The sequence below is a fragment of the Thalassophryne amazonica genome, chromosome 13 (assembly GCF_902500255.1).
Source record: "Thalassophryne amazonica chromosome 13, fThaAma1.1, whole genome shotgun sequence".
In the NCBI taxonomy this organism is placed as follows: Eukaryota; Metazoa; Chordata; class Actinopteri; order Batrachoidiformes; family Batrachoididae; genus Thalassophryne; species Thalassophryne amazonica.
The window spans coordinates 77,183,962-77,209,492 of NC_047115.1; the positions used below are offsets into that span (position 1 = coordinate 77,183,962).

Sequence of the window (25,531 nt, forward strand, 5' to 3'; positions counted from 1 at the left end):
GAACTGGAGGAGGCCTGCAGGCGGAATGGAAGGAGGGCCCGATGTGAGCCAATCGAGGTCGGCTGCAGGGGATTCCCAGGACAGAGCCTGCACCGGACACTCAGGCTTCTTGGGATTAGAGGGTTACAGGAAAGCCATGAAGAACATCAGCGAGGCAGCGGAGAGAGCCTCAAGGTGGCTGTGGATTAAGAGGGGCGACACATTGGCTAGTGCGCTGCTTGGACACAAGTCGGGGTCTGATCAACCCCGGCTGGGTCGCCCAGGCAAGGGTGTCTGATGAGCTAAGACCCGAAACACCCTGTGACCCTGGGTTCATCACTGAGGATGTGTCCAAGCTGCACCTTTATAGGTGTTTCTATTAACTGTGTTTTTGGTAACAGCTGCTATAGAAATTACTTTTAGTTAAATTAAATGTGGCTCCTCAATACTAAAAAGGTTAAAAAATAAATAAATTTCAAGCTGTAGTCAATCGTATGGGGCTTTGAATATAGTAACTAAAACTATTGCTAAGCTATGTACTTTTTTCACAATAAAGAAACCAAATCAATGAACTCATTTATTTTATTTAAAATGATAGACGTGCACAGCACTGACTGAAATGCTCTGTGTACAGAAGAGCAACAATTCTTTCTGCAAATAAACTGACGTCTGAACGACAATAACTCCTATTGACAGAAATCACATTCAATCCTCAGTAAGAAAAACAATGACTCAAGTACAGTAGCACCAATACAACCTGTTTTTTTTCTCCGCTTGTTTAGCACAAACCGATGCGAATCCCTTCACTTTTTTAAAGCCATCTTAGCATTGTAGCAGGCATAATGGCGGTGACAACAAGGAACTTAAGAGTTCAATACTTCTGAGGTAACATGGTTTAAATAAATACGAGAACGATATTTGGTCAGCAGCACAGTTAGACTACACAGTAACATTAACCACTGCAGCGGTGCAAAATCTGCTTTCCAGGCACTTCAGCACAACATTCATTCCAGTTATCCCAAACATCTTATGAAACAAACTTTCATGCAGGCTCTCCTCTGCAAACGACAGCAGAGTATGCATATTGCACTTTGTGGACACTATAAGTGCTGGACAGACCTCATGGAGTCTCTTCAAATTAAAAACACCTTTTCACTTCATGGTGAACAGTTAACACGTCTTATTGGCTCCTTCCTAAAAAACAAAACCCCATCATCTGTCAAAGCACGGAGCAGCACAGGTGTAGTGCATGCTGACTTGGTACGCTCTGTTGACAACATTGGAACTTGGGTCCAACATGGCGGTGATGGCCTGCGTGTTGCTGTGCTGGGCAGCGTTCGGTGCCTGCAGACTGATGGAGTGGTTGAGATGGGGGGCTGGCCTGGAGTTCGGGGCCTGTTGCGAATACTGCATGCCGGACCGGTGCAGATACGAGGGCACAGCGGCTGCCTGGCATGAACCGTGGAACGCCGTCTGGCCAGGCTGCTGCAGCTGGCCGTCTGGTTTGCTGGCTTCTTTGACATCACTGTCATGTGCGCTGGCATAAGAAAGAAGCAGAGTGACACTGTTGATTTTTGAAAAGATTCCCCAGCATGAAACAGCCAAATGTCTATGAGAGCTTATTATAATTCTCCAGTGCATGTCCACATCTAATGTCAAATATCTCTGCCCCTTTGCCTAATTTTCCATCTTCATGTTCACCAACTCTAACTTTCTTAGACGGGCAGAAAATATTTAGTCCATCAATCAGTAAAACAATCAGGTAAACAAATGCCACTGATAATTATGTTAATTTAGAGTAGACATGCCCAACCTTTAAAATATTAAACATTGGAGACCTTATTTTGATTCACGACCACAGGAAAAAGTTTGCAGTCTTCAATGTTCTTTAATTTATTTTTTTTAATGAACACAAAGTGACATTTGTCTCACACTTTTGCTATCTGTTACACCCCGAGGAAAGATAGTACGTCTCTTATTTTGCAAAAATGTAAGCTTGTTTAACTTCAGTGAAAAGAAGACTGAGATAACGGGCTTTTATTCCATCTGGTGCCGTAGCCTTATTTGACTCAGTTTAGAGAGACTGGCAGCAACATCATATTCTTTAATGACTACTGATGTATCAACAGTGTGGCATCTGCATATTTCATCATGTTATTCTGTGTCGTCCATGGTGTCAAATCAACAGCAGTTGTTCAGTTTATTAATAAAAATTTGACTGTTGCTCAGAGGGCAATCACTCCCTTTACTGGACCGCCCATTAATATATTTAGCCCCTCCCACACCTAGTCTTACATTGCTCTCTAGTTTATTTTTGTAAATCGATTATTGCCTTCAGAATGTTTCCCCTTAATGGTCTCCCTTGTCTCACCCAATAATTCCATATTAGCGAAACAGAACACTATCTTTTTTTCACAGAGGCAGTTTTTCATCTGTTATGACACCTTGGGCTTATTTGGCAAATTTTGTTTTATATATATATTTTTTTTTTGTCTGAGACACTCTTCACAAAATCTAACATGTGACACGATTGGTCTGTAGGTTCATCAGCATCTTGGCAGGACTGAAAGAAAATATGCCAGTTTGTCTCCTCCATACAGTCTCTGAGTGTGTTGTGTCTGTGCAGTTCTCAGACCACATCTGGATTTGCTTGTTGACCGGTTTCTCTCTCTTCACCACAGCCTTGTATTTGGGTAAGAGACGCGTGATACTGTGGTCAGATTTACCAAGTGGTCTGCATACCACTTTGTAGGCATCTGGGAAACTTCCATAACAACGATAAATAGTTTGGAACAATCCACGTATCACTGAAGGGTAGAGAAATGTTCAGATAAATACACCATTGTTACATTGTTTGGCGCATGTGTGCTGAGTACTCCACAAGTTGCTCATGTAGAACTTCATGGGGTGCAGCACATTTTAATGTGGGCATGCATCCTCTGTGTAAATACACGGACATGACTGAATCTACGGATAACACTGACAAATGTTCATAATTTGGCCAAAGAAAAGTGGACAAAGTCCCAGATGTGACAATCTGAACAAGGGCAAACAGAGATTTCCGATGTTTGCCAATCTGGATCTGGATCACCTTCAAAATTTAGTGGAGTCTTCCATGCCCTAATATCTATCTGCGGTGCAAATTTTGTAAGAATCCGTGAAGTAGTTTTGACGTAATCCTTCAAAAGCCTATATAAAGTGAAATCTTGATCAACAATCTGGATCCAGATTTGGATCACCTCCAAAATTTAAGTCTTTCATGGCCTAATATGTATCTGTGGTGAAAATTTCGTCATCATCCGTGCAGTAGTTTGTGACGTAATCTTGCCAACAGACAAACAAATTATTATATTGATTGATTTTATTCCGTCCGTGGTGGACGTAATAATGAGACAATATTTAACAAAGAACATTTCCACGGTAATCCAGTGCACACTGCGTACATTTTTGTCATCATTCAATATTACTACAACAACGTGTGAACGTATTCGCCCTATTGAGGTTTCAAATCCGGCAAAATCTTGCAAAACTTCGAAGAGGTCACCGCACTGCAAGATGTCAGTTACACTGAGAACTGCACTGAGATGCTCTGATCAGGCTGCACTTTAACCGCTGCACACGGACAACAGCATTAACATCGCAACATAAACTCTGTATATTGTGCCTAAAACTGTTGTGAATATACAACCCCAATGCCAATGATGTTGGGACGTTGTGTAAAATGTAAATAAAAACAGAATACAATGATTTGCAAATCCTCTTCAACCTATATTCGATTGAATACACCACAAAGACAAGATATTTAATGTGCAAACTGATAAACTTTACTGTTTTTGTGCAAATATTTGCTCATTTTGAAATGGATGCCTGCAACACGTTTCAAAAAAGCTGGGACAGTGGTATGTTTACCACTGTGTTACATCACCTTTCCTTCTAACAACACTCAATAAGCGTTTGGGAACTGAGGACACTAACTGTTGAAGCGTTGTAGGTGGAATTCTTTCCCATTCTTGCTTGATGTACGACTTCAGTTGTTCAACAGTCCGGGGTCTCCGTTGTCGTATTTTGGGCTTCATAATGCGCCACACATTTTCAATGGGCGACAGGTCTGGACTGCAGGCAGGCCAGTCTAGTACCCGCATTTTTACTACGAAGCCACGCTGTTGTAACACATGCAGAATGTGGCTTGGCATTGTCTTACTGAAATAAGCAGGGACGTTGCTTGGATGGCAGCATGTGTTGCTCCAAAACCTGGATGTACCTTTCAGCACTGATGTTGCTATCACAGATGTGTAAGTTGCCCATGCCATTAGATTAGATATAATTTATTGATCTCACAATGGAGAAATGACATTTACACTCAGTTACCTCAGACAGCAATTTGTCCACAATTATTATTTGTTTACCATAATAATGGCACACATCAGAATTAAAGGCAACACATACACATTTGACATTGTTTATGTGCACTAAGTTTGAAGAAGTCCGTTATCCGAATTGAGGCAAGTGGGTGAAGGCCACGCAGCCACCCTGAGATGCGCCGCCATCAGCTTTGGGGGGAACGTGGGTTGCAGCGAAAACTGCACTGCCCCGCCGAGGAATGACGTTAGCGGGCGCCGGAAAGGGGAGGTGTTGATGGGGGAAGGAGGGGGTGGGGGAGGGGAATGGAACATGCTTCAGTCCTGTGAAAAGCAGTTTATTGTCTCTGTGAGATAAGAAACAGCCAATGTTCCCAAGGCCGAAACAAATCCCTCTGGAGGAAAAACAGTTGGGCAATTTGACCTTCAGGCTTGATAAGCCTGTAATGTTATGGTTACAGCAGTGAAAAACACTTTTTAACAGTTCCACTTGCACAACCAAATCCCAATTATGAATTAAGAATATTCCCAATCATGAATTAAGAAGGCACGCATCTGCTTCCAGATGTAATCCAATTTGCATCTGAGTTCAAGAGTCATCGCAGTCTGAGAATGCACTGCCTTGCCAACCTCGTTAATCATGACGGACAAGCGAGGGCCCGTGGTTCTTGATCCCGCCGTCTTGCCAATTTTCCGGTAGATCAGGGCAGCACATAAGCCAAAAAGTACCAGCCCTGCTACCATGCGACCAAAAATGAATAAATCCTTGACGTCCTCAACGGAGAAAGGCGCCAAGCATGCAACATGCTAAGACCCTCAGGAGTCGAGGACATAGCCCGCAGGATACGTTCCATCTAGGCAGGTAGGATCCCCCGGTCCTGACCTTCTTGTAGAAAAAATGGTGTCAATAGCGTTCAGAGACCAGCTGATCATTTCCATGGTTAATCCAATAGTAGTCCAATAGATCCATAATCAAATATAATTTGAGGAATTCACAGTCTGGTGAAGTAGGGACTTGAAGGTTAAAAGCAGAGAACAGAGATAAGGGAGAGTGGAGGAGATGCGACCACCCTCGTCGGAGTCCCAAGCTGACTAAGATAACAAGCTGTGATGTTATGGGGGTGTGTTAGTGCCCAAGTTGACATGGGCACTAACACACCCCCATAACATCACAGATGCTGGCTTTTGAACTTTGTGCTGGTAACAACCTGGATGAACGTTTTCCTCTTTTGTCTGGAGGACACGGTGACCATGATTTCCAAAGACAACTTAAAATGTGGACTCATCAGACCACAGCACACTTTTCCACTTTGCATATGTCCATTTCAAATGAGCTCGGACCCAGAGAAAGTAGCGGCATTTCTGGATGTTTTTGATGTATGACTTTCGCTTTGCATGGTAGAGTTTTAACTTGCACTTGTAGATGTAGCGACAAACTGTGTTAACTGACAATGGTTTTCTGAAGTGTTCCTGAGTCCACACGGTAAGATCCTTTACACAATGATGTTGGTTTTTAATGCAGTGCCGCCTGAGGGATCGAAGGTCACGGGCATTGAATGTTGGTTTTCGGCCTTGCCACTTACATGTAGAAAGTTCTCCAGATTTTCTGAATCTTCTGATTATATTATGGGCTGTAGATGATGGAATCCCTAAATTCCTTGCAACTGAACATTGAGAAACGTTGTTCTTAAACTGTTGGACTATTTTTTTCATGTAGTTGTTCACAAAGTGGTGATCCTCGCCCCATCTTTGCTTGTGAACGGCTGAGCCTTTTGGGGATGCTCCTTTAATACCCAATCATGACACTCACCTGTTTCGAATTAACCTGTTCACCTGTGGAATGTTCCAAACAGGTGTTCTTTGAGCATTCATCAACTTTCCCAGTCTTTTGCTGCCACTGTCCCAACTTTTTTGAAATGTGTTACAGGCATCCATTTCAAAATGAGAAAATATTTGCACAAAAACAAAAAAGTCTATCAGTTTGAACATTAAATATCTTGTCTTTGTGGTGTATTAAATTGAATATAGGTTGAAGAGGATTTGCAAATCACTGTATTCTGTTCTTATTTATTTATTTACATTTCACACAACATCCCAACTTCATTGGAATTGGGGTTGTATTCTCTGGGTTTATAGACGTTATTGTGTTTGTGAATCCAGTTATCATGAAAAGAAAAAACAAAACAAAACAAAACACCAACTCAATATTTTTCAGGTGTTTAAAAACAGTAAAGGGCACACTGCACGCAGGTTAACTTGACCGCACCTCTCAAACTTTATGCCTGCACTCAGAGGTCTCGGGGTCACTTAACTTGTTCTCGTCTGTTCCCAGCAGCTCTCAGACAACTTCTGAATTTATTGTAAACCCAAGTGCCTGTATCAGAGAGCTGTCGGTCTTGGATCTGGAGGGCATTAAAGTTGGGTTCGAGACTCATAATCCTGTCCAAACCAGACTCGAACCCTACAGGCATTTGAATGTTTCTGTCAAAACTTATTATTACCATCCGAAACAAATCCTCGTAAACAGGAATAAAGCCACTAGAATCTGTATTTTCATTCTTTTTAATTAAAGGACATGTCACACTGAAATCATAATAATTTAGATTTTAGATTTAGGCTGTTCGTGGCCATTCGATGATCTACGGGGATTACTTTGTGCACTTCTGTGACTGGTTTCAAAGTATATGGCATTCGCAGCAAACGGCAACAGAGACTTCCAAAAACAAAGTACTCGTGAGGACTCGGGTGTTTCCGACAGGTAACGTAGTTACTAGAAGCTTTCCAGCGTGTGTTTCAATGGAATGTAACTACTAATGTTAAGAGCTGAGGCACAGATTAATTCCAAAGTTTACACAAGTGTAATGTTGTGTTATGACGACTCGTTTTTAAGTGATAACTGTTCATTTTAATGTATTAGTATGTAGTAAAAGGAGCAGCTGTGAGAAGATTTTCTGCACCTGCAGCAATTAGTCATAAACACAGCCTGTTAGAAAAGCTAATAAGTGTTGTATAAAAGTGTGAAAAAGCTAATAAATATATATATATCTTTGTCATCACGGAGACATTCCATGTCCATTAAACAGCAATAAACAGCTGATGTGGGTTAAAATAGCGTAACAGCTATTTCAACCCGCATGTCAGATTTTTTTTAAATTAAGGCATTATTCAATATTATCTTCTAAAACGTTCCTTATAGAGACTGACAGTTTTTTGACATTTGAGAGAGTCTACAAGCTTAATACTGATTATATATTGTTCAAATTCAGCCAGAGGTCCACCTAAATTAGGGGTTAAAACAGCTGCGTGCACACACACAAACACACACACACACTCACTCCCAAAGTTAAAAAAGTACTTTCTTTAAAAGCTCCGTTGAAAAGAACACAAAGCAAAAGATGGAAAAAAAAAACTATTCCACTCACCCAGTGTAAAGATTTCCAAATTAGTCCACAACAAAAAGAAGCCCCCACGCACACGTCACGCACGCGCGATCGCAATTGTGATCCCCACCCGTGGAACGGTCCACTCGTCATCACTCGTCATCCAAGTGATGACGGATCCACACTCGGATCATTTTCAAGTTCCACTTGGCCAGAGAATAATGTCCAGGTCCACTCGCTCTCAGGTTCTCAGGAGTGCGTGCTTAATGTCCAATCACAGCTCTGCCTTCAACTCGACTTCTGTCAGGATCGTGGCGCATTAGATAGTCCACTATCTCCTGAAAATAGCGCCTTCTGAGTTTTTCCAATAAGAGACATACACCTGCATGTCCAGGCACGTCTGCAGCAGTAAACCAGCAGCTGTGACACAAACAGCAGCATCACGACACTTTAAGTTCCGACAGACTCTGATAAAGTTAAGAGTTTTGAGGTAAAGTGTGTCGTCTCCTCAGTAAATCCGAGCCACTGCTATCAAAGACAAGCTCCAAAGCTTCGTTACTGGACAACCTCATTCGTTTCCCTCCATCTGTCTCTGTCTGGGATGTTTCTGTTTTGCTCTTAACTATGTCACACGCAGAGAAATGCCGAGAATTGCAGAGTGAGATGTCTTCCGGAAATGCACCTGTTTCTTTGCTTTGGAAGAGGAATAAAAAACATCAGAAGCCAGTAATTATGAGCGCATGTGCGCAGAGAAAATTACAATCACGAGTACTTTGATGCTGTGTTGCTAAGTGGGACGGTAAAACACATGCGACATGTCCTTTAACAAAAACAGATGTTTGCCTCATGTGAAGTAGACCTGAGCACACAGAGTAAATACAGTCTTTTAATCTGACCTGTTATTGCTTCATTTCATCCAGATCTATCATCACAGACACACTGGTATCCCAATAAGATGTCCTTCTTTTGGAAATACTTGAAATCCTTATGGTGGAAACTGTATGTGAATAAATGCAGCATTTTTGAAGAAGTCTCTCTGTGTACTACGGTACTCCAAGTGCATTTTCCGTCCTGCTACCGCTTTGTCTCACCACCGACAAAAAGGACAAAAATAATTTAATTTAAAAGCTGTAAAAGTTTTATTAGTGCCACAGTGCTCCATTTATTCACAATCAGTGTTCACAGCGACCTGTCATTCAGCGTTCTGCTTGCGACAAAAACAAATCTCATTAACGATCCAATGACACACACATACACAAAAAAGGATTTTGAAGCGGCTGAGCACTGTGCTGGCATGACGGGTCCGGCTCCTCCTCGAATGGATGCTAAGCTGGCATTTCACAGCCTCGGGACAGTGAAGCGGCTAACTTTTTAGCACACAACAATTCAGTTCATTTTTTGGAAAATCTGTGCTCGACGAACAGACAATTTAAAACAGAGCCGAGCAGAAAATTGCCGCTAACCACAGCTAGAACATTGCGGAAGACAGCTTTCTCAAACAGCCCGGATTCAAAAAGCTCTCTCTCCTCCTCCTGCTTGGCAGTAAACAAGCAGAGAACAAACAACAGCAGTTGAGAGGATTCACAGCGGCTCTTCTCCAGTATCAGAAAATGTCGCGGGCTGGATCTGTATAAGCGAAGTGCGCATCTCAGGCTGTGCGGTGCATTATGGATAGGCTAAATTTTGCGACTACCAACCCACAAGCTATGGTGGCAGAACGCAGCGAGGAGTGCTGTGATTTGGATCATTTCAACCGCTGGTTTCAGGATATTGACAAAATAAATGTGTGCAAGAATCTTACAATTTTAGTCCGTCTTTTACATCCGTCTGGATCTTTCTTTTCTGTGGCAAAATTGTGTATAATGAATGGAGGTTTACGACCACATTTCTTCTTCTTTCCGTCTTTGTGTGGACTCGGCGGAGCTTTGCAATTGTGTGTTTTCAGCCAACTTTCAAACCTATAAATTCCGTTCGAGCATTTGAAAACAGCACAATGCGCCCCTGTCATTATTGTATGTGTCGCTTAAGGCTTAAAGCCTTTGAAACGATCCCTGTAAAAGCCTTAACTTTTACAGTCCGCTAATGCTACTGTATACGAAATTCAATGGGAGCGGTGTGAGTTTGGGAGCTGGAATTTTTGCCCCCATTTGACCCACGCATGCGGAGATGCGTTGCACACTTCGCTACATGAATTCTCCGATCCCAGATCGGTAATCGGGTCGGTCCCATACCTAGCTTCAATAGCTTGTGATGCTTTGGGTCTCCATGTTCCTCACAAGGCGGTCGCTTGCGTTTCACCTGTACATTTAGGAAGCAGAGCTGTCACAACCATGGCGGAAGAGAGGAAGGATGCTGTCCCCAAACACCAGGCTCATTCCAGCCATTCTTCTCTCATTAAGATGGACAGAATGCTACAGTTAATATGTGGGTCAGGCAAGGCTGCACCCAAACACTTCTTGAACCTCATGTCGAGCACCAAGGAGGTGCACAGCTGTATCATGGGGATCACAAGAGGGCGTTAATGTAGGAAATCTAAGTGAGAACTGTGACTCAGCCACAGGACACTTTCAAAACATCCACAGACAAAAGACACAAAGACAAAAGGCACTCCAAGCGAGAACTGTGACTGTGCCACAAGACATACATGGAACCTCCAGCAGAGTGTAATACAAACAGAGCAGTCAAAGTTAAGCTAGCCCTATGCAATGCCAGACCAGCGCGCACTCAAACCAGAAAACAAGAATCGCTAACAGGCTAAAAGTTCTCACCCCTAGCGTGTACCTCTGAACTGCAAACACAACCAGGCAATCCAAGCGTGAACAGTGACACAACCACAGCACTCGGATGGAACCTCCAGCAGACAGTCTTCTCAGCATGTTACTTAAAAAGAAAAAGCCAAGCAAGCAAACAGGAAGGAATGAAACGGAACTACTTACATAACATGATCCAAACTGTGCAAAACTTCACCTCAGTGGTTCTCTCCTGCTCCTTTTTTAAGCAAGCAAACAACAGATTTCAGCTCACATCAACTAAGCACTGTGAAATTACAAGCAGTCCTGTGGAACGATGAGGCTGTGACTTCCACAGTGGAGGTCTGGCATCATGCTGGCTGTGCTTTAAAGTTAAATACATTTTAATGTGAAGCATATTTATCTAACCTTACTGTGTGGAGGTCTGGAGTAGCTCACAAAAAAGCAACTCACAACCATGGGGTACAGGGAGCACACAAACACATGATTTTTGAGATCACATGTACTGAAATTTGAGGATATAGTTAAATTTAACACGGCACAGATTATGTATAAAGCAAAGAATAATTTACTTCCACAAAATATTCAAAAAATGTTTTTTGAGACATTTCTTGGGTCAGGCATTATAGGCACGGTGGCTTAGTGGTTAGCACTGTTGCCTCACAGCAAGAAGGTCATGGGATTGATTCCCACCTGTGGCCTTTCTGTGTGGAGTTTGCATGTTCTCCCCGTGTTTGCGTGGGTTTCCTCCGGGTGCTCCGGCCTCCTCCCACATCTAAAGATATGCAAGTTAGGTGAATTGGAAACTTCATAACTGTCCAGATCTGTTACAGGCCTTGTAAAAGAGCTCATGATCTCAATGGGACTAACCTGGTTAAATGGGTTAAACCAAAAAAACAAAAAAAACAAAACAAAAAAACAAAACAAAACAAACACTGTGTTCGCACAGTGTATTTCAGTTTGTGGGGTGAATCTGTGGAATGGGCTGGATGAAGAATTGCCAAAAAGTATATAGAGCACTTTTAAAAAAAATGTACAGAAGAAACACTAAGTACGTATGCAGACAAGAAGGATTAAACATACATTAAAAATTTAAATTTATATATTTGTTTGATTTATTTAATTATTTATGCTTTTTTGTTTATTTTTTTAGGCACCAGATGGGTATTGGACTGTAACTATCTTGGATTTGGGTGGTGATGTAACTGTCATTTATTTTAATATATGAATAGTACGGGGGGCTGATTTATAAGCGTGAACTTCTTCCATTTTTCTTTGTTTGAAATAAATTCATTCATCCATTCAAAATGTTATCAGTAACAACAGAAACAGACATGTACAGTTTTCACTTGACTTTTGTCCTCAACTTAGCATCAAGTGTAGTGCATTTTACCCGATTTTGAAACACCCCTCTGTGATGTATGTTGTTCGTATGATGTGCAAATATTTACCATTGTTTAGTTTGCATTCACAGAGCTCAGTTCTTGCTCAGGCACTACAGTGGCACCACAATCAGTGTTCTGACAGACAGCCTGATAGACATAGCTAGTAGGGGAACCTGTGCCATACTAAAACTAGGTTTAGGTGTCCAACCCTAATTTTGATGGAGACAGAGATAAATGAATAAGTGCATCTGTCACCAGAACCCAACATTTTAGATCTTAATATGTACTACTTTTTTATGGAGTTATGAACGGAATTTTGCGGGTCAAGCAGAGCATTGATTTGCAAACCTCTGCTTACTCCGCTAATCACAGGGAAAATCTTGGATTACTTAACAACTGTCTGTTGCAGTTACTGCAGAAGCAAAAAATACATACATTAGCAGTTTCTCAGCACAAGGGATGAGCTTTTCCCAAGTATAGCAGGTGAGGCGCTGCAGTCGGGGAGGCCACGTCGGCGACAGGTGAAGAACAAGGCGGGAGGAAGCCACACATGCAGCCGATACCAGTGACGGAGCAAAACTCAGAAATACATGATCTGTGGGAAGAAACACAGTAATTCAGCTGTGTCAACAACACGAAACAATGCCAACATGGTCCACAAATAGGAGATTCACTGATCCTACCCAAGATTTTACAGCTGAATATGCAAGAGTTTTGGCAGAATTACTTAAGTAAATTTTATGGACATGCCCAATGGTTCACTGACTGACTACATTAATTTATACCTGCACTGCTAATATCTGGAAATATGAAATTACCCAAACATTGCTGCAGTAAAAGTTACACATTCTCAAAGCAGGATTTTGTTTTTGAATATTTTAAGTGGAATAATCTGAGTTTTACCTATTTTAAGACAATGTACCACTCTCTCAAAGACCACGCCCTAACAGACCATTGACTGGACAATGTGGCCACATCACTCATATTATAAACAGTGAGAGGATCAAGCGTATAACTCAGCCACATGGGGTGTGAAGCCAGTACGTTCTGAGTGCCGGTCCCAAGCCTGAATAAATGAGGAGGGTAGAAGGAAGCCCTGGGGCATTAACCTTAAAAAGTTTGTCATATTTCAGCCACATGGGGTCTGCTGCCAGGACACTCTGAGTGCCGGTACCAAGCCCGGATAAATGAGCAGTGTTGCGTCAGGAAGGTCATCTGGCGTAAAACAAGCCAAAAATAAAGATTACAGAGTACAAATTGAATTTCCATATGGGATCGGTCAAGGCCCAGGTTAACAATGACTGCGACCGGTGCCTTAGCCCAACAGGGTGCCGGTGCAAATTGAGCTTCTGCCGGGCGAAGAAGAAGAGGAGGACAACATGTCCAGAGACAGTGGGAGAAAAGGAAAACTAAACAAGTGGACGTGAGAGTTGAAACTTTGAATGTTGGCAGTATGATTGGTAAAGGGCGAGAGCTGGCTGATATGATGGAGAGGAGCAAGGTAGACATATTGTGTTTGCAAGAGACCAAGAGAAAGGAAAGTAAAGCCCAGGTTACACATAGACGGTTTTGTCCACGGGTCGTACGTAGACCGAAGTTCGCGGAGGGAGTGACAGGGAGCTCACCTCTCAGCCTTTTCTTTTCTCTCTTTTTCCCCTCCTCAACATGTTGCTCATTTCCACCACAGGGCTACCCCTGAACCAGACCTCTTGGTAAGTCCTTGCCGCTGCCAATTTTATTTTAGGAGGTATACTGGAGCTTCTCTGCAAAAATATCTGGAGCTGACCGCGAGTGAGAGACCTGCATGCAGCGCGCTAGCGTTTTCATACTGACCGCCGCCTATCGGCCGTTTGGAACGCCGTTAACCGGGAGGTGGCGTTTAGAACAGCGTACTGTCCGCTAGCGCAGCCGTTTTGTCTGCCTCTGTCGCCGGGTAAAACGCCTTTGAGGACGCCGATGTGGGCTCTATCGCTGTTTTACACGCCGTTGGTTAGGGATACCACGCCGGCTCCAATTACGGCGGTGTAAACTGCGGCACTACAGGAAGGGGCGGGTGACACGGAGATTAAAAAGTATCAAACGCCGTTGTTTGCGTTGTCTCCGTCATCAGGCCACTTCTCCGCGAGCACTCCCGGAATTATTCGACATGTTGAATAATTTTTTTCGACGATTCCCGGTGAAGCCGGAACCAAACCACGCCCCCGTGCGCTGGCGTTAACTACGGCATTTGATCCCTAAAACGGCCCGGAGTGGGCAAAATCTCTGCCGGGACGCTTCTGGGAGAGTTTACCGTCTATGTGTAAATGGGGCTTAAGGCCAGGAGCATAGGCGGTGGGTTCAAGTTGTTGTATCATGGTGTGAATAGGAAGACAAATGGTGTTGACTGTGTCAAAGACTGTGTGAAATTCAGTGAATAGGTGAGAGGCACTGGATAGAGGAGAAGCAATTCTGGACAACTGGAAAAGTACTGTAGATGTGGTGAGGGAGACAAGTAGGAAGGTACTGTGAGTGACATCTGGAGCTGAAGGAAGACAAGGAGACTTGGTGGTGAAATGAAAATGTTCAGGAAAGCATAAGGAAAAAGAGGCTGGCGAAAAAGAATTGGGATAGTCAGAGATGAAGAAAGTAGGAGTACAAGGAGAAGTACAGAAAAGGCATACAATATAGTGAGCTGTACAAGAATGGAACAGTAAGGAGGATGAGGATGGAGCCACCAGGCAGGAGGAGAAGGCCAAAGAAGTTTATGGGTGTGCTGAGGGAGGACATGCAGGTGGCTGATGTGACAGAGGAAGATACAGAATACACGGTGAGATGGAAACAATTTAGCTAGTGACCCCTAATGTGAGTAGCCGAAAGAAGAAGATGATCAGGCCTGTGCACTATACCACGTGTGAAAAGAACTCATTTTGATGGTGTGCCAGTCTTCCTCCTTTGTTTCATTATTCCCCTATTCATCATGTGACATCTACCTGATGTTGTTGCATGTGAGCCCCTATAAAGTCAATTTCTTTTGCCCCTCAAACACACAAACAAACAGTTGCCGAAACTTCATGCTGGGGTGATGATGCCATGTCCAAAGGGGGAGTACCCTCATATCTAATTAATCGTGGTTTACAGCAAAAGTGAATGTGCACATGAATATACAACCCCTGGCAAAAAGTATGGAATTACCGGCCTCGGAGGATGTTCATTCAGTTGTTTAATTTTGTAGAAAAAAAAGCAGATCACAGACATGACACAAAACTAAAGTCAATTCAAATGGCAACTTTCTGGCTTTAAGAAACACTAAGAAATCAGGAAAACAAATTGTGGCAGTAATGGTTACTTTTTTAGACCAAGCAGAGGGAAAAAAATATGGAATCACTCAATTCTGAGGAATAAATTATGGAATCATGAAAAACAAACGAACACTCCAACACATCACTAGTATTTTGTTGCACCACCTCTGGCTTTTATAACAGCTTGCAGTCTCTGAGGCATGGACTTAATGAGTGACAAACAGTACTCTTCATCAATCTGGCTCCAACTTTCTCTGATTGCTATTGCCAGATCAGCTTTGCAGGTTGGAGCCTTGTCATGGACCATTTTCTTCAACTTCCATCAAAGATTTTCAATTGGATTAAGATCCGGACTATTTGCAGGCCATGACATTGACCCTACGTGTCTTTTTGCAAGGAATGTTTTCACAGTTTTTGCTCTATGGCAAGATGCATTATCATCTTGAAAAATGATTTCATCATCCCCAAACATCCTTTCAATTCATGGGATAAGAAAAGTGTCAAAAATATCAACGTAAACTTGTGCATTTATTGATGATGTAATGACAGCCATCTCCCCAGTGCCTTTACCTGACATGCAGCCCCATATCATCAATGACTGTGGAAATTTACATGTTCTCTTCAGGCAGTCATCTTTATAAATCTCATTGGAACGGCACCAAACAAAAGTTCCAGCATCATCACCTTGCCCAATGCAGATTCGAGATTCATCACTGAATATGACTTTCATCCGGTCCACGATTACTTTTCCTTAGCCCATTGTAACCTTCTTTTTTCTGTTTAGGTGTTAATGATGGCTTTTGTTTAGCTTTTCTGTATGTAAATCCCATTTCCTTTAGGCCGTTTCTTACAGTTTGTTCACAGACGTTGACTCCAGTTTCCTCCCATTCGTTCCTCATTTGTTTTGTTGTGCATTTTCAATTTTTGAGACATATTGCTTTAAGTTTTCTGTCTTGACGCTTTGATGTCTTCCTTGGTCTACCAGTATGTTTGCCTTTAACAACCTTCCCATGTTGTTTGTATTTGGTCCAGAGTTTAGACACAGCTGACTGTGAACAAACAGCATCTTTTGCAACATTGCGTGATGATTTACCCTCTTTTAAGAGTTTGATAATCCTCTCCTTTGTTTCAACTGACATCTCGTGTTGGAGCCATGATTCATGTCAGTCCACTTGGTGCAACAGCTCTCCAAGGTGTGATCACTCCTTTTTAGATGCAGACTAAGGAGCAAATCTGATTTGATGCAGGTGTTAGTTTTGGGGATGAAAATTTACAGGGTGATTCCATAATTTATTCCTCAGAATTGAGTAAGTCCATATTTTTTTTCCCTCTGCTTGGTCTAAAAAAGTAACCTTTACTGACTGCCACAATTTTTTTTTTCCTGATTTCTTATAGTGTTTCTTAAAGCCAGAAAGTTGCCATTTGAAATGACTTTAGCTTTGTGTCATGTCTGTGATCTGCTTTTTTCTACAAAATTAAACAACTGAATGAACATCCTGCGAGGCCGGTGATTCCATAATTTTTGCCAGGGGTTGTACAAAGATACTGCTCCCCTACAGAATGTGATGGTATACAACAAGCTTTTAAATGACATCTGTGTAGCAAGAGTAAACAAAGCGTTGGGGTATTGCACTGAGTCATTATGTCGACACAGAGACGTAAAATGTCTGGTCAGGTTCACCAAGTGTGCTCGCGACTGCCTCGGAACATTCTTTTAGACATTGTTTTCACTGATTTTCCTTCACTATCAGATTGTCCTGTACTTACTGTACTGTATTTATTCTAAGCACTGAACTACAATTAAGGGGAGCGGAGGTCTTGTGGTTAAAGCGCTGGGCTTGAGACCAGAGGCTCCTCGGTTCGAATCCCAGGCTGACCGGAAAAATCACTAATGCTGCGTTTACACACAGGCAGGACGCATTACAGATGTCATATTTGCGTCATTCTTGGCATATTCCTGACATTCTTAATGTGACTTAACGCATCTAAATAGGTTTCTTAATAGTGTGTGTTGGTGCGTGATATTTGTGATTTTTGTGAAGCATGTTTTTGGCTGTCAAAAAAAAATCTTCCATGAAGGTCACGCACCACCCTCATTTTGCCTCAGTCACAACCGAGTGTGTTGATCCGTCTTGATTAGTGGTGACCCTTAATACAGCGTGACAGCGGTCTTCTCTGACGCGCACACAATTAAACCCTGCTGCATCGCATTCAGTTTCATTGCTGCAATATGCCGAAGAAGGACAGTGAAGCCAAGTTGGCTAAAAGCCTCATTCCAATGCTCATCAGCGCTCCTACAGATGTTTCACCTGCTGCTGCTGTGCCTGATATGTGGGAAAACGAGCGAGACGAGAGCCGCGTGTAGCCACACATCTGACTCTGTTTGTCTCCTCCTCCTCCTGTCTGCGGCACTTCATGGCACAGAGCTCAACTAAGCATAAAATCACAAAGTTCTTCTGCGGATTAATCTAGATTTTGAGGAGCAAACTGGAGCGATCTGAACTGTTCAGCAGCTGATGGTAGGATGAATATGGGTGTGTGTGTGTGTGTGTAGACAATTTGCCTCATGCACAACGTGACAGAACGTAACGTTGCGATGGGAAAATGAGGGAGACGAGAGCCGCGTGAAGCCACACATCTGACTTTCTCCGTCTCCTCGTCCTCTCTGCGCCACTCCATGGCACAGAGCTCAACTAAGCATGTAGTCACAAAGTTCTTCTGCTGTGGATTGATCTAGATTTTGAGGAGCAAACTGGAGCGATTTGAACTATTCAGCAGCTAATGGTAGGATGAATATGGGTTTGTGGAGACAATTCGCCTCATTCACAATGTGACAGAACGTAACGATGCGCTGTTCCGTGCAATAGCAACACTACTCTTGACCATGTGTAATGCTTTCTGATAATTTGCCAGCAACACGTACCATTAATCGTAATGCATGGTTAACAGGTTGCAGCAGTTCCTGAGGACACCTGATGCCTCTTCCTCAAATCATCACATTCGTGATCAGCGGCGAAGAATGTATACTTCGTGGCATTGGTGACTTGCCGTTATTATGTGTAAACCACATAAGGGCCCTTGGGCAAGGTTCTTAATCCCCTAGTTGCTCCTGGTGTGTGGTGGGCGCCTTGCATGGCAGCAGCCTCACATCAGGGTGAATGTGAGGCATTGATTTGTAAAGCGTTTTGAGCATGTGATGCAGATGGAAAAGTGCTATATAAATGCAGTCCATTTACAGTCCATTTATTCCTATTTACATGACTGACACCTGTTTATTTACTTTCATGTTAATTACACTTGGACATTTTTAAATGATTTCAAACTAATTTAAACATGTTACTAATAATGACTGCTGACTCTGTCTGTAGCTACAGACTCTGTCTGTAGCTGGGGATGAAAACAGGGTTCAAACTTTCCTCAACATCCATCATGTCTCACAGGGTGGCCGAGGGTATTTAGATCTTAATGCTCACCTCCATTCCTCCTGTGAGAAGTGAGGGATATTTCCCCCATGCTTTAAGTATAGTACTGTTGTTTACTCCAGAGAGTAGTGGAAAACAGGATGCAGCTGCTGATCTATTACAGCTTCAACCTTTACTGCTATAGACAAGACTTGCACCCGGATAGCACCACGGCATGATGCAGTACATGTTGAAACCTCAAGTTTGTGTTTACAGCAATTAAATCTGCAAAGAATTGTTTAACTGTGTGCTGCCAAGAGCAACCAGGTTCCAGCCTGGTTACAATAGAACCCTTATTGACACTATCTCCATGCAACAAGCCACGTTGAGTCCCCATGATGAGGCTTACACTGAAGTGATTTATCTGAAGTTTCACTGATACGACATAAACATGTGCATTGTTTATTGTCCAGTTAGTGAGCGTAGCGAATGGGTGGCCACTAGTAAAACAATATGACGTTGAACAACAAAATATCAGTGAAAAAAATGGTCAAATGATTGCATCTGGTTTGGTATTCATCTCTAACCATATATGTGAATAATCAGATGTTCATTGAGGGCTGAATAGTTACCCTCAACCTAGGAAGTTACACTTTATAAATGTGTCATTTCTTCCTTTAGAGCATACTTCAGTTTACCTCTGACAACTTTTAGGAATATACTACAAGCTACCAGTGACATATTAGAGATGGGAGGAAATGTGACTTACTTTGCAAAGAGACCTCCAGAAAGTACTCTGCATACTTGGCCATGTAACGTTTAGTCTTCTCCAAGCAGGTCATGGGCCAGCCATCATGGAGATCTCCCTCATGGACGGCAATAGAGAGGTAGTATTCTATGAAATGGGCCGCTGTCGGGAGATACAAGTTCCACTGGAATGTTTCAAGGAGTAGTAGTTCCATGTGCAGTAAGCCCTGCTTGGTTAGAATCAAGTTCATCGAGCTCATGCAGGACAAGTTGTTCAATGTGTCCAACTTCGGCACACGATCATCTCTTTCCTCAAACTTACCTAACAGAATGAAGGTGGTATTGTTATATATCACAGCAATGTGGAGGTTTGACAGATGCTAGAATGCAAGATAAAGCTGACACTTACTGGCCAAAACAAGACACGACAGAGAAACCATGTGAAGCTGCTGCATTGTGACATCGTAACGATCCATAAAGAGGTCCAGCAGGTAGACTGCAAGATGTCTTGCTGCTGGACATAGTCTGAAGCTGTTACTGATGGTGGCTATAAGGTCTGCAAAGTATCGCCTCAAGTTGAGCTGAGGGGACTGGCCTTTGTATAATGGTAACTGGAGCTCCTATGAAGGACAAAAATTGATCTCAAAACATAAAAGATTGCTGCATATCAAGTAGAGCCCGGCCAATTTTTATTAGAATTCTATTTATTTATTTATTTTTTCAGGGGGCGGGGTGGTACAAATATTAGGGAGTAGAACAACAACAAAAAACATTATGATACCGGGATATCTCACGATATATACAGCAACACAAATAAATATTTGATCCATTGCTGATTTTGGAAGATTTCCCACCTACAAAAATGGAGAGGTCTGTAATTTTTATCGTACACTTCAACTCAGAGACAGAATACACACACACACACACACACACACACACACACACACACACACACACACACACACACACACACACACACATCTCCAGAAAATCACAATGTATGATTTTAAATAATTAATTTGCATTTTATTGCCTGAAACAAGTATTTGATCACCTACCAACCAGCAAGATGAGACCGACTACAGAGACGAGGTAAATCGACTGACAGCGTGGTGTTCAGCTAACAACCTGCTGCTGAACACCACAAAAACAAAAGAAATAATCCTGGACTTCAGGAAGAACAGGGCTGACCCAGCCCCGCTCTACATCCAGGGGACTGTGTGGAAAGGGTCAGCTCCATCAGGTTCCTGGGAGTGCAGCTCTCTGACAGCCTCTCCTGGACTGCCAACACCACAGTGGTGGTGAAGAAAGCCCAGCAGCGACTCCACTTCCTGAGGGTGCTCAGGAGAAACAATCTGGAGGAGAAGCTGCTGGTGTTGTTCTACAGAGCCACCATCGAGAGCATCCTGACGTACTGCATCACAGCATGGTACAGGGGGGGTGCACAGCAGCAGACAGGAGAGTGCTGCAGAGGGTGATCAAAACGGCCCAGGGGATCACTTGTTGCTCTCTGCGCAGCCTGGAAGATATTGCCAGCTCTCGCTACCTCAGCAGAGCTGCCAGCATCAGCAAAGACACATCCCACCCCAGCAACCACCTGTCTGACCTATTACCCTCCGGCCGATGGTATAGGTCAATCAAAACTAGGACAAATAGACTCAGGGACAGCTTTCTCCCCAGAGTGATCACTGCTCTGAACAAAAACAAATCGCTCTAATTCCGCACCTTTCAAGTTTCTTGCGCAATATCTGTAAACCATGTGCAATATTCCCATGCAATATCAAACCAGTTGTATATAATTCTCATTTTACATTTTACTTGGTCCACATTTCATTTCATTTTACCTTATGTTTACATTAGTTGTACATATACTCTGAATAATTTACTGTTAAATTTCACTATCTTTTATTTGGCTAAAAATTACTCGCACCACAGAAAGTACCTTTTTGGAGTTGCACTCAAATCTTGTGATGCAAATTACAATGACAATAAAGGCGATTCTGATTCTGATGAATTGTGGCTCTCACAGACCTGTTAGTTTTTCTTTAAGAAGCCCTCCTATTTTGCACTTTTTACCTGTATTAATTGCATCTGTTGGAACTTGCTACCTGTATAAAAGACACACACACTCAATAAATCACACTCCAACCTATCCACCATGGCCATTACCAAAGAGCTGTCTAAGGACATCAGGGACAAAACTGTAGACTGGCTGGGATGGACTACAGAACAAGAGGCAAGCAGCTTGGTGAGAAGGAAACAACTGTTGGCATTAATTATTAGAAAATGGAAGGAAAACATGATGACTGTCAATCTTCCTCAGTCTGGAGCTCCAATGTAAGAGCTCACCTTGTGGGGTAAGGATGATTCTGTGAAAGCCCAGAACTACACGGAAGGACCTGGTCAATGACCTGAAGAGAGCTGGGACCACAGTTGCAAAGATTACATTAGTAACACACTATGCTGTCACAATTTAAAATCCTGTAGGGCACACAAGCTCCCCCTGCTGAAGCCAGCACATATCCAGGCCCATTTTAAGTTTGCCAGTAACCCTCTGGATTATCCAGAGGAGGCATGGGAGAAGGTCATGTGGTCCGACGAAACCAAAATAGAGCTTTTTGGAATCAACTCCACTCACCGTGTCTGGAGGATGAGAACAACCCCAAGAACACCATCCCAACTGTGAAGCATGGGGGTGGAAACACCATTTTTGGGGGTGCTTTTCTGCAAAGAGGACAGGACAATTGCCCCGTATTGAAGGGGGATGGATGGGGTCATGTATCACAAGATTCTGGCAAACAACCTCCTTCTATCAGTAAGAGCATTGAAGATGGGTCATGGCTGGGTCTTCCAGCATGACAATGACCCCAAACACACAGCCAGGACAACTAAGGAGGGGCTCCGTAAGAAGCATTTCAAGGTCCTGGAGTGGCCTGGCCAGTCTCCAGACCTGAACTCAATGGAAAATCTTTGGAGAGAGCTAAAACTCAAAACCTGAAAGATCTGGAGAAAATCTGTATGGAAGAGTGGACCAAAATCCCTGCTGCAGTGTGTGCAAACTGGGTCAAGAACTACAGAAAACGTCTGACCTCTGTAAATGCAAACAAAGGTTTCTGTACCAAATATTAAGGTCTGTTTTTATATTGTGTCAAATACTTATTTCATACAATAAAATGAAAATTAATTATTTAAAAATCATACAATATGATTTTCTGTCTTTTTTTTGGATTCTGTCTTTCACAATTAAGTGTACCTACAATAAAAAAAATAACCTACAGACCTCTCCATTCTTTGTAGGTGGGCAAACAACAGTGGATGAAATACTTATTTGCCTCAATGTACATAAAAAACATGCTCTAAAAGGGCCACTGAAAATAAATGGCAGCTAGTCACTTTGCCTCTGTCTCTTCTAGCTAATTTTGATCAATTGGTGATGGAATCCCAGCCATGTCTGACAGCCTTGTAAACAATGCTGCAGAAGCACTCTGCTGGACAAGCCATGTAATGAAAACAATTTCCAACAACTAAAGTGTTTTTCTGCATTGTTTATTCAGTAAAGTTAAAAAAGTGTTCATATCTGCATAAATAATGCTGACATAGTTAAGCTGGGGAAAGGCTTGTATTGTCTAATAATATCGGGCAAGCGATATATCAGTCAGGCTCTACTTTCAAGCTTGTCCATTTTTGAAGTCACTGCAACATCTGATTTACTTTGAAACGTAGTGCCTGGTGAATATCTGCAGCAAGCTGTCCTTGCCACCATTGTTCCTCTAGTTCCATTTTGGTGCAGTGCTTTGGAAACCTCTGAAAGGGAAGATGTATGAAATAACAATGAATTCATATTGAATGCATACTAAATGAAAACTGTGCGACAATACGAAGAAAAATATATGTTCACACACACAAACTTCGGTAGTGTCATACAACCTCAATTCCAATGAAGTTGGGACGTTGTGTAAAATGTAAATAAAACAGAATACAATGATTTGCAAATCCTCTTCAACATATATTCAATTGAATACACCACAAAGACAAGATATTTAACATTCAAATTGATAAACTTTATTGTTTTATACAAAGGATCTTACCACGGGGTAAGATCCTTTACACAATGATGTCGGATTTTAATGCAGTGCCACCAGAGGGTTCGAAGGTCACGTGCATTCAATGTTGGTTTCCGGCCTCGCCGCTTACGTGTAGAAAGTTCTCCAGATTTTCTGAATCTTCTGATTATATTATGGACTGTAAATAGTGGAATCCCTAAATTCCTTGTAATTGAACATTGAGAAACATTGTTCTTAAACTGCTGGACTATTTTTTCATACAGTTGTTCACAAAGTGGTGATGCTCGCCCTATCTTTGCTTGTGATGGCCGAGACTTTTGGGGATGCTCCTTTTATACCCAATCATGAGTGTCCTCAGTTCCTAAATGCTTATTGAGTGTTGTTCGAAGGAAAGGTGATGTAACACAGTGGTAAACATACCACTGTCCCAGCTTTTTTGAAACATGTTGCATACATCCATTTCAAAATGACCAAATATTTGCACAAAACAATAAAGTTTATTAGTTTGAAGATTAAATATCTTGTCTTTGTGGTGTATTCAACTGAATATACGTTGAAGAGGATTTGCAAATCATTCTATTCTATTTTAATTAACTTTTTATACATAACTTTTTTATTTACATTTTATACAACGTTCCAACTTTATTATAATTGGAGTTGTATTTCATGACACAGAAATGAATGGGACATATTGATTTAAAACGATTAAACCAAATAACATTCAGAAGACAGTTAAATAAAACAAAACACAAATTCTTATATTAGAGAATGTGGAACCATGGCATGTTTGCAAGTTTCTTTTGATAAAAGATAAACAATTCGGCGATCATCAAAATAGCTCTCAATTAATTTTCTGCAATCAGTTTATCTTTGCAGCTCAAGAAACCAAAACTGGTTCATTTCTGTCAGTCAACGTGCTCTGCACATTACAGATGTCAAAAAAAGACTTAAAAGTTCACGTTAGCGCATCAGTAGCGAGCACCGTGATCATTTCCATGTTGCTCGTATGAATCTCCCGATTTGTAAATTAATATTTTTAGAGTCTAGGAGGCGACTCACCAAATACAGAGAAGATTGTCAGCAAGACAGCGACGCTTCTGCTCGTCACCGTGACGCGGCTGCTGACTTCAAGTGAAGGTGGAAAAACACCACTTCACCACTTGTACCTCTTCTTAGCTTATAAATTGTGTAGCGCAGCCGACTTCACGCCCCTTTAACATTTTGTTTTTCTTGTTTAATTCATTTCTGCATCTTCTTTGATTTCCCAAACTTCTTCCCAACCCTCTTTTACGTTTTGTTTTTTTTATGACCGATTGCTAACAGGTTTAAGGTGCTTATCGCCACCTACTGCACTGGAGTTTGAATGATCGCGTAAAGGTCAACAAGTCCATTAAAACCATAGATTCACAAATTTAATATCACGTGAGCAAAATATGTGTGAAAAACAAGCATCAGCATATGTAAATACATTTATAGTGAAAACTTTTCTTTGTTTTATTGTATTTTTTTGATGAACCACAACCAGTCAGGCTTTACTAACAACTTCCCCTGGTCCATTGCTCCCATGTTGTCTCACTCAGCAGAATTGTGACAGGATACACTGTTTAAAATGTGTGATATTAAACAAATTCTTTCACAAGACATATATGTTAAGTTAATGTGAAGTGCACAGCCCTCCCTGGGATCTAAGAATAGTGAAGTTGGCCCATCCCAATGCATAAGCTCCAACATAACCCTCTCCAACCCATCTGAAGTAGGCAAAGGCTATACGCCCAACCGCTGGGCAGATAAGTCATACATTGAACGTTACATGCACAACCATTGGGCAGATAAATATTCAATTCAATTCAATTTTTATAGCGCCAAATCACAACAAACAGTTGCCCCAAGGCGCTTTATATTGTAAGGCAAGGCCATACAATAATTACGTAAAAACCCCAAAGGTCAAAACGACCCCCTGTGAGCAAGCACATGGCAACAGTGGGAAGGAAAAACTTCCTTTTAACAGGAAGAAACCTCCAGCAGAACCAGGCTCAGGGAGGGGCAGTCTTCTGCTGGGACTGGTTGGGGCTGAGGGAGAGAACCAGGAAAAAGACATGCTGTGGAGGGGAGCAGAGATCAATCACTAATGATTAAATGCAGAGTGGTGCATACAGAGCAAAAAGAGAAAGAAACACTCAGTGCATTAT

General features: G+C 42.1%; 1 protein-coding gene and 1 long non-coding RNA gene across 2 annotated transcripts; one reads left to right on the forward strand and one right to left on the reverse strand.

The window, feature by feature from the left end:
* LOC117523899 lies at positions 1 to 13,394 on the forward strand. Its single transcript, XR_004564638.1, has 3 exons — positions 1 to 122; positions 11,942 to 11,947; positions 13,384 to 13,394. It is a non-coding gene; the product is annotated as an uncharacterized LOC117523899 (long non-coding RNA).
* ccnj (cyclin J) lies at positions 544 to 24,609 on the reverse strand. Its single transcript, XM_034185520.1, has 6 exons — positions 24,402 to 24,609; positions 22,990 to 23,082; positions 19,688 to 19,898; positions 19,301 to 19,600; positions 12,288 to 12,447; positions 544 to 1,516 (listed from the first exon to the last, which is right to left on the reverse strand). Exons 2-6 carry the CDS (start codon positions 23,056 to 23,058, stop codon positions 1,192 to 1,194), a joined length of 1,065 nt encoding a protein of 354 aa, XP_034041411.1. The 5' UTR covers positions 23,059 to 23,082; positions 24,402 to 24,609; the 3' UTR covers positions 544 to 1,191.
* Positions 24,610 to 25,531: the final 922 nt, after the last annotated feature.

Excerpts from the sequence above, each read along its gene's own strand:
- ccnj (XM_034185520.1), bottom strand. The coding sequence starts at position 23,058 with ATGGAACTAGAGGAACAATGGTGGCAAGGACAGCTTGCTGCAGATATT. Across the intron at positions 19,899-22,989 it reads ACCAGGCACTACGTTTCAAA|GAGCTCCAGTTACCATTATA; the intron begins GTAAATCAGATG and ends TGTCCTTCATAG. Across the intron at positions 12,448-19,300 it reads TCTGGAGGTCTCTTTGCAAA|ATCATGTATTTCTGAGTTTT; the intron begins GTAAGTCACATT and ends TTCTTCCCACAG.